The sequence below is a fragment of the Littorina saxatilis genome, linkage group LG3, assembly GCF_037325665.1.
Source record: "Littorina saxatilis isolate snail1 linkage group LG3, US_GU_Lsax_2.0, whole genome shotgun sequence".
NCBI classification, from domain to species: domain Eukaryota; kingdom Metazoa; phylum Mollusca; class Gastropoda; order Littorinimorpha; family Littorinidae; genus Littorina; species Littorina saxatilis.
The window spans coordinates 40,477,869-40,494,158 of NC_090247.1; the positions used below are offsets into that span (position 1 = coordinate 40,477,869).

The window sequence follows — 16,290 nt, forward strand, 5'->3', positions numbered from 1 at the left end:
AGACTAAGTTGTGCAGAAAACAAAGTAGTGGCTTTATGTTCATACAAAAACCCGTCAAAATGCAATCAAAATCGATAGAACGGGTCCGTTAACGATTTTCGGTTAACACAAAACCTTCCTCAATGGACTTTGTGCATACTTGTTTGCTCACGTAAGTGTAGCCTATGCGATGCTAACTTTTGTCTGTCTGTGCGTGCGTGCGTGCGTGCGTGTGTATGTATGTATGTATGTATGTATGTATGTATGTATGTATGTATGTATGTATGTATGTATGTATGTCTGTGGTAGAACACCGACTAATTTTACCTGCTTATTATTCAAGCAACAGCTTCAAAGTATTGAAGCAATGATCAACATTTCGTCGGCACGTATGTAGTTAAAGTGTGTATCCAAAGAAAACGGGTGGTGGGGGGTTTTGGGGGGGGTAAAAACAGGTGACTGGTTTGTGTCGTGTGTGGTATGTAGACCAGGTCAGGGATCAAGGTTAGGTCAGATCGCGTGAAGGATTGTGGTATAGATACAGTTATCACCGAGCTGCAGTTCGCCGATTCGGAGAAGACGATTTTACATTGTTCGGTTTCGTAGCTCCAGAAAAATAGATAAGGAAGATACCAAAGGAGATTTCCTACAGGTTAATCTGCACAGCGTGTTTCCAGTGTCTGCGCGAGGAAGCGCTGTCGAAAGCGCAGTGTCGATCTGTCCATCTGGCAGTCGTGTCCCCGTAAGTAGGCTACAGACAGACAGATCTAGATCTAGTGTCTTGCACTCTTGCACCGTGTCACCGCTATGCTTACTGTGTGTGTGTATGTGTGACGGAGTGATTGAGTTTGTGTTACTGTTTGTCGATTTCTTACGTGAGCCTTGAAGGCTTCGCCTCTTGTTTTTCATTGTTCTTGGTCCTCTTGGAATTGGTACTCTACAGATGATTGTACGTACACGGCAAATGATAACTAGTCGATCAGTCTTTTTTCCTGTCTCCATAGTCAGCTGCCAGTTTAATAACTGCAGATCAAATTTGAGTGTATTGGTTTCCAGTTCCTCCTTTTCGGTCTTTGTTCATGAATGTAGTCTGTAATTCACGTTAGACTGACTGCTTGGATTATTTGCAGTGTCGACTTTTCTTTTAAAATATTTTATCATTTCCATTATCTTGCGTCTTCTTCGTCTTTCTCTTCTTTAATTTTCTTCCTTTCTTCTTCCTCATCTCGCTCTTCCTCGCCTTTCCCCTGCGTCAATTTTGATTCCGCCTCCTTTAATGATTTCATTATGAGCTTACCCATTTCCCTTTCGTGATTTGTTTCCATTGTGCTTTATCTTCTAAATGCTACATTTTTTTACAGATCAACAAACTCGTGGCTGATCAAGAGACGTCGAGAAACCTTGTCAAATCTCTTCAAGCCACAGTTTTTGAGCTGAAGGTAATGAGTTTTTATTGTAGGTTTTGCCTTTGAACGATCGACTTGTATGCATTGTGTACGTCTAAATTCGCAATTAGCAAAAGTCTTCATCCCTATGTGCTTCAGGTTCCAGAATAACTCGTTCATCTAAAAAATTGTTAAAAGTTCGTTTATTTATTTGATTATTCATTTTCTCTGTAACTCCTTGACAGTCAGCATTGTGCAGGCGTTTATTCTCAACTTTTGATATCCCATACTGATTTCCCCCTGTTCTTATTGATCATCAGCGCGCTGTGCAAGAAGCAGAAACAATCCAAAAGAAACAAGAGATGGAGTTGTCGGATGTAAGTTTTGATTTTCATTCTTCTGCAAATGTCATACCCAAAAAATGCTATTTGACAGTTTTAATCCGTTTTGATCTATTAGGAGTGCTTGTTTTTTCGATGGTTTTTTTTTTAATTGAAAAAGTTGCGTTGTCTTTCTACAGGGTCAGTTGCAGGACTAACTTTGTGTAAAAAGATATTAAATAAAAATCGGGAAGAGAATTGTGAAGAGAGAGAGAGAGAGAACTCAGGAACTCAGGAACTCAGGAAATTTAATGCGAGGCCACCGGCATATACGCATGGGGGTTTACAAAAGACACAGGAAAAAATCGGAATAAAAATCCACAACAAAATTTCATGGTTGTACAGGAACAAGAAAAATATATATCGTGGCACGAAAATTTACAAATTTTGTCTCAAAGTATCAGTCATAGCAACAATTGCCTGTTTGAAATTTCTTCATCACGTAATTTCATGGCATAATAACAATACATGGCTACAGCTCTATTAATGTATATACTCTCATTTTGTAGCAGAAAAATCAAGGGTGGTACATGTACATTGTCAGTGAAATATTTCAAAATATATTTTACACGTAGATCCTGGTATTTTGGGCAATGTAGCAGAAAATGTATTTCGTTTTCCACAGCAGGACAAAACGAGCACGTGTTTGGTACAGCACTATAGCGTTTGTTTCCATTCAGGTCAATAATACCTAGGCGTAGTTTGACAAAAATGTTTCTAAATTTAGTAAGTGTGATATCTGTTAGGTATTTTTCCGGCTGCAATAAAGGCTTGAACGAACTATACGTTGAAAATCTATCACTTTCCATTATCTTACCAAACCATTCCTGCTTATAGCAGTCAATCAAACGCTGTCTAAACGCACGCAGAAAAGCTTTTTCATGAACAACACCACCATTCAGCCATACAAAGGAAAACCCACACATATCCAAACAACGCTTTACCGAGCAAGCCCAATTTTGCAAATCAACCTCATTTCCGGGTAACCTTGAAAATCTTTTTTTATCCATCTCGTACGCTTGTCTAGGTAATCTAACCAAAAACATGTTCTGCAGCTTTAGCCAGTACCTGATAACACTGACAGTACTGTCAATGAATAAAGGGAAACGACCGAGTTCTCCATATGCCATCGCGTTTGGAGTTCTTGGTAAAACATTCAAAAATCTTTTACAAGCAAACAAATGCGGAGATTCAACAGAACGAAAGCGTGTGATACCCCATATTTCAGAGGCGTACAAAAGCATAGGTTTTACTAGCGCATCAAACAATTTAAAAAATACACTAACATCCATGCTACCTAAGCTCCACATTGTTTTCATGATTTCTACCACTTTTCCCTTGGCTCTGCCTGCAAATTCTTCTAAAGCAATGTCAAATGATAATTTTGTTGTCAATGTGACACCCAAATATTTATAACTGTTTACAACATCCATAGGTTTACCTTGATAAAACCATTTTTCTGTCTTAGATAGATGACCGCCTTTCCGAAAAACCATTACTTTTGTTTTCTTTAAATTTACACTGAGGCCAAGGGCAGAGGAGGCTTGTTCAAGATTGTTCAATTGGTTTTGTAGTCCAACAGGTGTTGTAGAAATCAAACAAATATCGTCAGCAAAAAGAAGCAAAAAAATTTCTTGTAATCCAGGCAAAAACTGAACACCATGCCTTCCATTTGAGGTTACTTTATCGGCTACTTCAGTAATTAACAGGGAAAAAATCAGGGGAGACAACATGCAGCCTTGTTTCACCCCGGCAGGGCAATCAAAAAAGTCAGACACTTCAGGGCCCCATCTTACACATGACTGGACAGAATCATAAATCCCTTGTAGCATACGGAGCATTTTCGTCGAAGTTTTTATTTTTTGAAGAACGACCCACAAACTATCCCTGTCTACAGAATCGAAAGCTTTCAAATAATCAATAAAAGCAACGTACAGTTTACTTCTCCTTTGTCCGTACAGACATTTCTTAATCATAGTCACAAGTGTAAAAAGATGATCAATAGTTGAATAGTTTTTTCGAAAACCAGCTTGTTCTTCACATATCTTGTGTTCACTCTCTGCCCATTTATACAGACGCCTATTTAGGATGGAAGTAAAAACTTTACTAATAGTACTCAGGAGGGAAATGCCCCTATAATTTCCAGGATTATTTACATCACCCTTTTTCAGTAAAGGAACTATCACGGACTGACTCCATTGTTTAGGAAACACACCAGTGTCATAAACACGGTTTAAGAACTTAGTGAGAAAAGGGGCAACAATATCCTCAGCTGCTTTTAGAAATTCTGCTGGTATTTCATCAATACCAGAAGCTTTCCCTGCTTTTAATTTTCGAATGGCTTGTTTTACCTCAGCTAACGAAATTTGTTCATCCAATTCATAAATATGTACATCTTCCTCACTTTCTTCATTTATTACATTTTCGTTTTGTTCAGGCGTTGACGCTGTGTGCTGTCCCAAAATGTTTTCAAAGTGATCTTTCCAGACATCGATATCTATAGTAGCACGGTTTCTCTCCCTTGGGCGAGACCGCTTTACCGTTGACCAGAACATGGAAGGATTTTTTCTGTTTTCTAGTAAAGAATCTTGTACTGATTTTCTATGTGCTTTCTTTTTCTCTTTTATCATATTTTGATATTCAGATCTTTTTTGCAAATACTGTAGTTTATCCTCAACCTTTCTAGTGCGAGAGTACCGACTAAGTAATCTATTAACTTCACGTTTTCCCTCCCTACACTCTGTGTCAAACCATCGGCTCGTACGACGCTGACGGCCTCCAAAAAACACCGTGCATCGCATGCACCGACCCGCTTCTAAAAGCGTGTTTACAAACATTGTCAAGGCAGCGTCAGAGTTATCATCAATACATGCAGCAGCGTCATCGATGGCAGTTTGACCTTCACGTGAAGAAAGAAAATCTAAAAATACACTAGCTTTGGAGGAATCCCAAGTCAGTTTCTCTGAACTAGTCTTATTCTCACTGTCTACATCAGCGTCAATTTTTAGGGCAGCACACACATCTAGCCGAACAGGCATATGATGAGACTCAATGCGGTTGACAACAGAAAACATATTTACATATTCAACAAAATCAACTGAAGACAAAAAGTGATCAATAGTACTATTTCCTCTTTCAGACACAAAAGTGAATTTATCATCGAAACCTGGTTGTACTAATCCATGCAGAGGTACAAGGTGAAACATGCAGCAAAACTGAATCAGTATTTTACCAAAGTTATTTGTCAAAACATCTTGTGATTTTCTTTCAAAAACATTACCATCCTCATCATCATCTTCTTCATCAACACATTCAAGACACCAATCCCCTATTCGGGCGTTCAAATCACCTCCAAGTAAATAGTACACATCCCTGCCAGCTTCCATTAAAGACAAAATAAACTGTTCTAGCATTTCTAGAGTACAATCATAATCTTTTTTATCATAGTACACACTGCCCACTGGATGATTATACAGACCAATAAACATCATGTCTTTCTCACAACCAAACAATTCTTTTGAAAGTTTTACGCACAAAACATTTTCACTCTTGGTATCAATAGTCTCAACAAAATCCGACAGACATTTACGAATCAACATAACAGTTCCACCAGAAACATGGCCCATCTTGGTCAGTTTCACACCTGGTGAATGAAGAACAATGAAATCACTAAAATAGGTACTGAAGTCAAAGCTTGGCAAAGTAAAGGTTTCAGACAAAAAGCAAACATCAAAAGAAGTTATGTAATCAACAAAATCAGGGTCAGTTAGCTTGGCAATCAACCCATTTATATTCCAACAAAGAAATGAAAAAGAAGTATTCAATTTGTCCTTATTTGCTGTTGCAACATTATTTACATCAGGTGTGTTTTTGTCATGTGCTTGTGTGTCTTGTTTGTTTGCATTGTCATAGCCTTGGCCACGCCCCTATTCGCTGTTTCCTGCACGGGTGGGAGTTCCACGCACGTTGCGAATGTAGGCCGAGTACCCACCACCTCCACTATCGCCACCCAATGTCATGTCTTTGTGGCCCTGCCGATTGGCTGAGCGGGTCACACGCTTATCTCTGGCGTCACTCTGCCCGGAATTCCGACCGGAATTTTCTTCAGTGTCACGGCTGTGACCCTGAGTGTCACTGACGTCACGCTCTATTTCTACTTCGCTGATTGGTTGACGCTGCTCGTGATCAGGGGGCGTCTCCGAGTCGGTGTTTGTCAACAAGCCGGGGCCACCCGGCCGGCGGTTGTCAGCACGGTGATCATCGTTGTTTCTGGGGTTGTCATGGAAGCGTAGCTTGCCGTTTGTGTAGTAGGCCGTCTTCCCCTCCTCCCTCAGCTGTTTCAGCTTCTGGGTCTGCCGTCTGGTGAGATCTTGGGCCGCTCTCAGGTTGTCGTGCTCCATGTCGCTTCGTGCCTCACGGTCTTTCATGAGACGCATCGCATCGCCCCAACGTTGGAACTTGGCAATGATAGGGCGGGGGTTGGGATTCTTGGGGTTGGGTTTGCCGAGGCGATGCGCTCGCTCGATGACGTCAGGCTCCCACTGCTTCTGAGGAATGTATGTGTCAAGAACGTTTTTCACTGCAACAACACAGTCAGCATCGGTGTCGCCAACTTCTTCTGGTATTCCGAAAAACTTGACGTTGTTGCGACGGGAAAACCCCTCCAGCCTGTCAACCTCTGCCTCGAGGCTAGTCACCACACGATACAGATCGTCTTGTTGTGAGGAGAGGTTGGAGATCGACTGTTCGTTCTTCTTGAGGGACTTTTTCATTGTCTCTTGCTCATCCCCAAATTTCTTCATCAATGTCTCTTGTTTTCTAAGCATGTCTTCTTGTCGTTTGAGAAAGTCCGCCTGTGTTTGCATGGTTGCCAGAACGACATCCAGCTTCTGCTGCAACGACTGCTCTAAGTGTTTGATGCTATCTGCCACTGCAGTTGACTCCGCACCACCACCACTACTTTCGCTACTGCCACTGACAGCAGGCCCAGGGTTTTCCTCTACGTCATTGCTCAATCTCAAGCGTCGTATCGCGAAGGCAATCACTGCCAGGCACAAAGATGGCGCGTGCTGTGCGTGCGGAAAGGTCACCGCCATCGGTGACAGGTGTACAAGGTCATCACTTGGCACTGACAAATGGCCAGTCACTGTTGACGAATTATAAGTCACAGTTCCCAGGGGTGGGAATGGCGCACTAAAAGCACTTTCCGCAACATCTTTGAAGCAGCACACGATGTTCGCAAGAAAAACAAGGCATCCCCAAGTAATGCACACGTCGCTGACACTGATTTCAGAACTGTCACCATACACGGGCTGAGCACAAAGCCGGTTCAAGAAATGTTTTGCCACACAAGCCAGATGAAAACGACCAATACTGGCCCTCCAAAGTCCTACCTCGATCATTTTCAGTAGATTTCTGCACACAATCACTTTAGACTTTCACTTGTATAGTTCTGGAGACTCAAACTTTGATATAGCCACTTTGAACTTGAAAAATATCCATCTTGTCTGCACTGTGAAAAATTTTCCCTCCTGCGCCATTCGTGGTCGACCTTGACCCCCGAGAGAGAGAGAGAGAGAGAGAGAGAGAGAGAGAGAGAGAGAGAGAGAGAGAGAGAGAGAGAGAGAGAGTATGTATGTAAGGGGGGGGGGGGGGTTGCGCGAGTGTCTGGCTGCTTGTGTAACTGTCATTGTTTGCTTGAGTGTGTGTGGTTGTATTGAGATGATACATGTCAATGATAATGTCTTAGTTAGGATAATGTAAAGTGCATTTGTCGTAAATGCTTTTCATGAGGTATTTGACATCTAGAGTCTCAAATCCTGATCTGAAGACCTCTGGAGATTGATTGTTATTTATTTGTTTATTTTAATTTTTTTGCACAGAAGGAGCAATCTTTGGTGGAGGTGAAAAGTAATCTGCGAGAGTTGTACAGACTGAACGAGGTATGTAAGCAAAATTGATTTTACCACTATTGCACCATGTTTTTTTGGTTTTGTTGTTGTTTAACTTTGTAGACCTTGAAAGGAACCCTTGTCATCATGCATAATAATGTTTAAGTTTGGCCAAGGAAGGTTGCATATCATTATTATGTGAAATATGTGTTTGAAACTCTGTACACGTCATGCATTAGCCTATGACAGAAATATCGAGTTGACCTGTTGTTTGTTTCTTCTGTTTGACCATTAATTTCTGTTTGTTCCAATTAACCATTGCTTAATTAAGGCCAACAGGCATTCTGTGATTGCCCCCATGTTATGGGTAGGGTAAAAATGCAAGAAAAACAAAGTTGGTGAAATGTGTAGATGCTAAAATAACGCCTAGCGATAGCCTTGCGGCCGTCCCCATGGCAGTTTGATGAATTAATCAGCACTTCATTAAGGCCAACAAGCATCTTTGATTACTCTGGTAATTGCTATTCGTCTAAGCGATATACTCTCAAAAATAGTTCCAGCATAGCAGCAGCTGCAATACCACACGGACGGACGGACAGACAGACACACAAACATGGGCGGAAGTTCTCACGCCGAACGAACACAAAGACTGGTAAACATATAAGGTTTAACGACTGGCATTTGGAGGACAAAATCATGCACGCAATCTTTCGTGTTGTTAACCAAAGTGCAATTTGGAAGTATTTCAAATACGAAGAGTCCGCACACAGGTAGCACAACATTCTCAGAAGTTGCACGGTACAACAAGAGGACAGGTGTACGTGGTCAGGGGGACAGACACACGTACGTAATGACGAACAGGCCGAGATAAATATATGATAGAGAGAGAAGAATGTTAGTTTTAAGTATTGCCGTTTATGCGGAATGGAAACGAGTTCCTCTAACAGTGTCCGTTTGGCGCCGGCAGTGGGAGAAACGCCTGAAACTTAGTTCAAATCGCCCAAAACTTTGCCGTCGTTTCGCATTCGGCAGAACTTCTAACACGGTGTGGGGTAAGGTGACAGACACCAATTAAGTACTCACTAAAACTTGGAAAAAACGCCCCAACCTTTGATGGCCATTTTGCCATATTTGCCGAAGAAAATAAACCTTAGATCAGTGGTGTCTGCATAAATTGAAGTAAGACTTGGGTCTGAACAATTGTTTTCTGTTCCCGTCTGGCGACGTTTGATTTCTCTTGGGTGTGTGCAGGAGCTGAAAAGAAGTAATGACGAACTGCAGATCCATCTCTCGCAGGCCCAGCAACAGTTAGTCAGGTAACAACTTGGGCAGAAAGTTAATCGTCTAGTATAATTATGTGTCACGTTGTCATGCAGAGATTCTTTGGTCCCCGTTTATTGTTCACGGTTTTGACAACGTACCGGGTAAGATTATCATTCATTGTCATCATTTTTGTATTGCCCGTTTTGTGGTCATCTTGGCTTGGTCCATAAAGTGTGCGTTGATTGCTTCTCTTTGTTTGATAACGTTCAGATTCAGATTCAAAACTTTGATACAAAGGGATAAAGGTTTTAGGCGATGCCTAATCTTCCAACCTGTCCCTTTTAGACATACATGACATTATACATTACATTTATATATTTATATAACATGTTTTAAACAGCCAAACGAATAACTAATTAACTAAGAATTTGTAATCAGGTTAAAACTAACAAAAACACTAGCTATAATAACGTGGTTCATGGATTAATAAAATGATGATTAAGATGTGATGCAGTAACAGTTATGATTTTCAAGTGTAGGGAGAGAATTATTTTTGACAAAGATATTTTCGAACATTTTTTTTAAAAGACGAAAGGGTTTGACATGTTTTACAGTACATTGGAAGTAAATTCCACACAAGCTCGATCCCCAGTAAGATAAACTAGATTTATACAAATCAATGCGTGGGAGCGGTAGCGTATAGTTCAAAAGCCTCGCTCTACCAGAAGGACGCTCAAACAGGTCTTGGATGTATGAAGGTGTTTCATGGTTGTACATTTTGAACATGAAAACACTAGCATTTAAAAAGAACTGCTGTTGTAGCGGAAGAATGTTCAGTTGAGTGTATTTTTCTTGAGTAGTCATATTGGGATCTCGGTTTAATAACTTTACACCTCTCTTGTGAAGTGTGTTTATTTTCTTTATCTGAACATCACTGGCATTGCACCAGACAGTAGATGCATAGCAAATGTGAGAGAGACAGTGTGCGTGGAAAAACATTTTGAGGGCATCCACAGAAACAACGCACCAGAGCTTGTTTAGTAAGAAAAGGTTCCTAGAAACTCGTTTATACGTATCAATGTGAGAGCGCCAGTTAAGTTCATCATCAATTACAACTCCAAGCACACGGTGTTGATGGACTTGAGCAATGCTAACTGTACCATGCATAAGATCAAGGCTCAGAGGCTGTCGCTGGTGTTTTTGTCTTAAAGAAAATTGTTTTTCTTGTTGTAACATGACGTAGTGAGAGAATTGAATTGAATTGAATTGAATTGAACTTTATTTAACAAGGATTAAGATTTAAGACTACGCCTTTTCTTACAATCTGTTCTTGGGACGCACAGACACACAATGATAAAAATTAAAAATTAAAAAGTCAGTTAAAAAGTTAACAACAAAAGGAGGTTGGAAACTTGAGCACGAGCGAGAGAGAGAGAGAGAGAGAGAGAGAGAGAGAGAGAGAGAGAGAGAGAGAGAGAGAGAGAGAGAGAGAGAGAGAGAGAGAGAGAGAGTTAGTTAGTTAGTGTGTGTGTGAGAGAGCGAGAGCGCGCGAGAGAGGAGGGGGAGGGGGGGGTGTCTTTGTGTGAACGGTTGGCCATTCGCACACGGAAATCCTTTTGCATTGTTGTTCTATTCTTTTTACTGCGTTCACCAAATTCCTACTCCACTTGAAACACATACTCACAGCACCTCGTTACCGAAATAACCCTCGTATCGTCCCAGTGCGTGACAGACATCACGGTTCATTTCCACGCACATAGTTCGCAGTGACCGGGTCAAAGCCTGACTATCGTTTCTTATCACATACCTTTAATGGAATCGGCATCTCATTAACGGTTGATAGGCGCTGTGGTCAGGGCCCTCTTTTTTGTGCTCTTGTCAGGGATTGTCTGTGAGTATGTGTGATGCGTTGGACGGCTATACAGATATTGTGAAAGTCGAGTATAAACATTATTTATGTTTGCTCTTGTATGGAAGTTTCTTTGCATGGCTGTTTGTTTGTTTGTTTTTTGTTTGTTTGTTTGTTTGTTTGAATAACGGTCTTTTTAATATTGAACTAGTGTTAGTACTTAAGTTACACTTGTCTTTTGTAAAGGACAACTTTGCTAGCAGATTTCCCACAGTATTCACTAATGTGTTCCTTCGTTTTTCTTTGCCAGCAAAGTCAGAGAGAAAGAGAGAGAGGGGGAGAGAGAGAGAGAGAGAGAGAGAGAGAGAGAGAGAGAGAGAGAGAGAGAGAGAGAGAGAGAGAGAGAGAGAAGGAAGGTGGCGGAGAGAATGGGGGGGGGGGGGGGGTGGCAGGCAGGGAGTGGTGATAACGGTTTCGATCGGAAGGAAGTGGAATGATTGCAGGAAGCAGGACGGATCGCGGATCGTTTTATTCGTCGGTAAGCATTGTGATGAAAGAAAGGTTGTTTTGCAGGCAAAGTTGGGTATGGGATTTACAGTTTCCAGACCAAACAACAGCGGTTTCGTGTATGCACTGTCAGTTTATATGATTCTATCGTTTGATCACATTATAGCAGTTTTGAGATCAAAGACCTCAAATTTAGGTGACGTTTTTTGTTGCATGAACTTGCGTGATGAGCGGGCCTTTGAAGAACATAATGTGCATTTTGACAACAGATTTGTTACATATTTGATGTTGGACTCATGGCAAAAATATCACACATACCAACTTCCCGTCCGTCTCCCTGCAAAGACGGAATGCGGTTGTCGTCTTAGATGAAGACAGGTCGACCATATGCGGAGAAAGTATCCCAAACGATCTATTCCGAGATTGGGGTTGGTGGAAGAAGAAAAAGGCAAACAACAACAAAACTAAAGATTAATGAATCAAAAACAAACAAACAAACAAACAACGCAAAAAAAACCGAGATTACAAAGAAATCTCCCAATCCCAATCAACGCAAAAAAATTACATACAAAAATAAAATAAAATAAATAAGACCAATGTATCAGGAATCCTTTGCTCTCTAAGCTAATCGTCATTTCTGTTTGACCCAGTGCAGCGCATATTTTGGAATACTAGATGAATACCCGCACCGTACGAAGGAAGGGAGATAAACGCGCAAAACACTGGAGAAGATAAGGAAGAGTTACTGGGAATGGATGTACAGAAAAACCAAAATCGGTTCAGCGCACGTGTTCAAAATTGTCCACGATTGTGTCCGGGGTCTACCTGAATATGCCCACCAAATTTGAAGCAGATCCATCGAGAACTTTGGCCGTGAATCGTGAACACACAGACAGACAGACACAAGCTGTATATAGATATAGATAGAAGTTGTTTTGACAGTTTCTCGAAGGCACTGATATTGTTTGAGTGACAGATGTGGAAAAAGGATTGGTGCAAGACAGTCATCTGGATTAGCTTTCGCTTTTACAACAAACCTCCCTCGCCCCTACTTCTCACATACTTCTCATCCCTACTTGTCACCTACTTCCCACCCACTCCCTCCCCTGCAGAAGGCGCGCGGCTGATACGCTGCATACATTTCAGGCACAACCTACAGCAACAGCACAGCAGCATTCAAAGGGTGCTGTCGTCGCAAGGCAGTGAGAGCGACGACGAAAACAGCGACGAAGACGACGATTACGACGAGAACGACGACAATGTGAGGCCAGTGCCCTTCATGCTACCAGATTTACAACTGACCGTCACCACTGCTCTTTCCTCGTCCATCAACTCAGAAATTAGAGATACGGTCAGTACTGATTCGCATGTTTTCAGTAAAGAAAATTGTAAAATGGATGTACTATGTTGAATAAAAAGTGTACCATTTGCTCTCTGATATGATAGAACTCACCAAAGTGGAACAAACAACATTTATGTATTTTGTAGGTGTTAGACGGAATACGTTTGAACTTTTTTGAATCCGTTGCTTGTGGGCTAACGGTGTAAGTTTTGCTTCGATTGATTGAAACATTGACTGAATGATTGATTCGTAGATCGATTTGGGTCGCTCTTTTCAAGGGAGAAGCAAAAGTTCTAAAAGTTCAGTTATGACACTAAGCCCAAAGAAAACTTTGAAAATCTACAAGTATCAATACAGAAATGAGACTTCGCCGGAATTTCAGGTGATCTGGCATGAGAAGAAAAGGAAGTCGACTACGTGCGACGGGTTTTTATATATTTTGGTTGTGTGTGTGTGTGTGTGTGTGTGTGTGTGTCTGTCTGTCTGACTGTCTGTCTCTGTGTCTGTGTGTGTATGCGTGCGTGCGTTCTCTCGGATCAATAAGTTATCGACAGGCTGGCCAAAACAAACAATGATTTTCTTGTAAAACTATTTTTTAGTGAAGGCCGATGGTGTTTGTCAGCAGAAATGTCAGACCAAAAGGAAACCAAAACAAACACACACACACACACACACACACACACACACACACACACACACACACACACACACACACACACACACACACACACACCATCTTGCAGGCGCACGGAGCGAGAGATAGATAGTTGATGTGATGGGTGTTGATCACAAGCTATAAAAAGCCTCATAGGCACACAAAAAACATACAGCTCAGCGCAACAAACATAACTCGTTATACCCCTACTTTTCTCCTACAGTGGGAGGAGGGACGGAACAGCCCGTGTCCTTTGAGCCCCAAAGAACAAAGCGAGATGCAGGCCTCCGAAGACGAGATGTGGATCTTGGCCGAAGACTTGGACCTCAACGACATTCTGCACCAACTCAGCGACAACACGCTGGAGTCTTTTATGTCTGCTTTGACTAAGGTGAGTGCGGATATAACTATTTAATTGTGTTTTGAAATTTAGGGAATGTACGTTTTGAGACATCGGCAATATGAATGAGCCTTACCTACACATTGACACAAGCTAGTGGATTCAGGCACACGAGAAATAGAACACTTGCGCGCGCAACCCCACACGCACGCACACACATAAACACACACGAACCCACACACGCACATACACACACACACTCGCACACACACTCGCACACACACACGCACACACACACACACACACACACACACACTGTGTGTATGGTTGTGTGGGTGTGTATTTGGAGAGACAGACAGACAGGAGAGACAGAGATAGGAGAGACAAGTAATCAGTACTTCCACCTAAGAATGTTCAACAATGCTTACTTCCAATCCTCTGTTATATTCACAAACAACTTTTTCACAATATCAGGGATGGCGAAGTCACCGTAGTTCAAAACTCACGCCTACAGCGACAGATGGCATGGAGCGACACCGGAAAAGCCCCTCACGACGAGACGGAAGAAGCGGGAAGAGCCCAGATACCCGGGGTGACAGAAATGCGGGTGGCGATGCCAAACAGCAGTTTCAAAGCCACTTCAGCGAAAGGTGAGCGTGAATGTGACAGAGAAAGCAGTTGCTTGAAGCGGTGTGCGATCTATGATGCGGTGTGTAACAGTTTTTATGGTATTAAGATGCAAAAAGGAAAGGGACTCAAACGCTCAGAGCTCAAGGTGACAGGTATTCGGAACCGGTTTCTTGGAATTCTAAACAGTGAAAAACAATGAATACTTTAGCAATTTTCTGTTTCTTGTTATCCATTCGAACTTGTTTGCGAATCTGTTGGAAAGTCAGTTCTGCTGTTACGCGCATAGCAAGCTGAAAAGATAGGGAATGCACGAAAAAAGTTTAAATACGTTGAGCTATTTCACCTATTTCATTTCTTCAATGTATGACGTCAGTTTTGAAAGTTACTTGTATCTCAGTGCAGTTTGCTTTTCAACTCAAGATGTTCTGTCAGCCTTAAAACCCCTACCTAGCTCCTCGCGTAACCCTTCAAGTTTGCTATCACAGCCTGAATCTGTCCATGCTCTTACTTAAGATAATAACACAATTTAATGGTTCAGCTACTTTCTGTGCAGCGCGGGAATTTGGTGTTAAATTTGCAACGGACAATAGTGTCAACATAAATTAATTCAGTAAAACATTTTCTCTCTTCTGAGAACGCAGCCAGGCTTATGACTTTTGATATGTTTTCAAGTCGAATGATGATCTAATTTCGCCTGAAAGTCTGAATAAATCTGTGATGTTTGATATGATTGTTCACGCGGGATGAAGTGCTTGTTAACTTTGTTGCAATGGTGATATTCCTCTACATGTCGAACAGACCTTCTCATGCTGTATTCGCCCCATGTTAGTGGCCACCTTTTATTTTTTGCCTCAGAGTATAAAGTCCACAAACTTGCTTGCGTGAAAGGTTTTGTCTGTGCTGTCTGAGCGCGATTACTTCCCTTGGCGACAAGCCTTCGCAAGGTGCCCACCTGCAGAACTGATACCATGACATTCCAAAAGTCCAAGATGCTTAAAAACTACGACAAAGGAAGGAGTGACAGATCATCTATCAGAGTAAAATGTACAACTTCTACTGTTCGGTGGCTTTATTTCCTCCGCCATTACCTTGCATACTTTTCAGAGTACGGTTACTTTTACCTCTTCTGAAACCATTTTTCAACATGGGGGTAATTGTACGTTTTGCAGATCTGTGCAGAAATGTCACGATCAATTGTTTTAATTTTTTGATACATGGTTGTAGGGATCCTACTCGGCATTGTGTCATTTTTTGGTTAAAATCCAATGGATGCTTCAGGAAATATCTTCATGCGAATTGAGAAATTAATCTAATTTTAGCCTACAAAACGTGACGTAATTACGCTATTTCCAGCCATATCGGAAAAGCACGTTACAATAATTCAAATAGAATCACATCATTACAACACGCGTGAACCAGGGATTAATATCACCTCCAAAATAGGTCATGTGGTTGTAACTGATCGGGAAAAAAACCCATTCAACTACCCAACCCTCGTTTATCTGAATCTTGTCATGTCATCATTTTCAAAATTCTGTCACAGAAAGTCGGTCCGATTGATTTCTCTCATTTTTGTGACACTTGCTTCGGCATATCCTGAAATTATTGCAGACAAAATATTAGCAAAATGTCAGCGAAGTCGATTTTCGGGGTCAATCACTGTCGGATGTTTTTAAGTGGGAGGGGTAATAAACATGCATTACTGCATTCGGGTACGGCTTGAAAATGAAATGCATTTGTCTGAATATGTGTGCAGGTTTAAACAGTTTCTTCTAAAAGTCAAGGAGCTAAAAGGTGAGAACAGTTAAAGGCGCAGTAAGCCTCCCGTAAACCATCACAGAGCTCCCCGAGCGTCTACATACAGTACAAGCATACTTCCATTTGAACGCTCACCGAACGGGAACATCCTGGCTGCTTTCTGTCGAGCGTGAGAAATTTTCAAAGAATTTATTTTCGTGGACTTGGTCCTCTACAACAATGGTGCCTCGTTTTGGTGCTGGACGGCTGTTATGAATATATTCAATACAGGAAATCACGCCCGGACAGTAAGTCTCCCGTAAACCATCACA

General features: G+C 41.6%; 1 protein-coding gene across 3 annotated transcripts in view; it reads left to right on the top strand.

Annotated features, from left to right (window-relative positions):
* The window catches only part of LOC138962353 (uncharacterized), a 196,312-nt gene that overhangs the window by 16,700 nt on the left and 163,322 nt on the right, over window positions 1-16,290 (top strand). For all 3 annotated transcript variants that reach the window (XM_070334138.1, XM_070334139.1, XM_070334140.1), the window contains exons 8-15: window positions 1,341-1,418; window positions 1,685-1,741; window positions 7,627-7,686; window positions 8,887-8,951; window positions 12,401-12,605; window positions 13,475-13,642; window positions 14,066-14,241; window positions 15,978-16,015. In XM_070334138.1, the coding sequence (XP_070190239.1) occupies window positions 1,341-1,418; window positions 1,685-1,741; window positions 7,627-7,686; window positions 8,887-8,951; window positions 12,401-12,605; window positions 13,475-13,642; window positions 14,066-14,241; window positions 15,978-16,015 (847 nt within the window). The remainder of the gene's footprint in view (window positions 1-1,340; window positions 1,419-1,684; window positions 1,742-7,626; window positions 7,687-8,886; window positions 8,952-12,400; window positions 12,606-13,474; window positions 13,643-14,065; window positions 14,242-15,977; window positions 16,016-16,290) is intronic.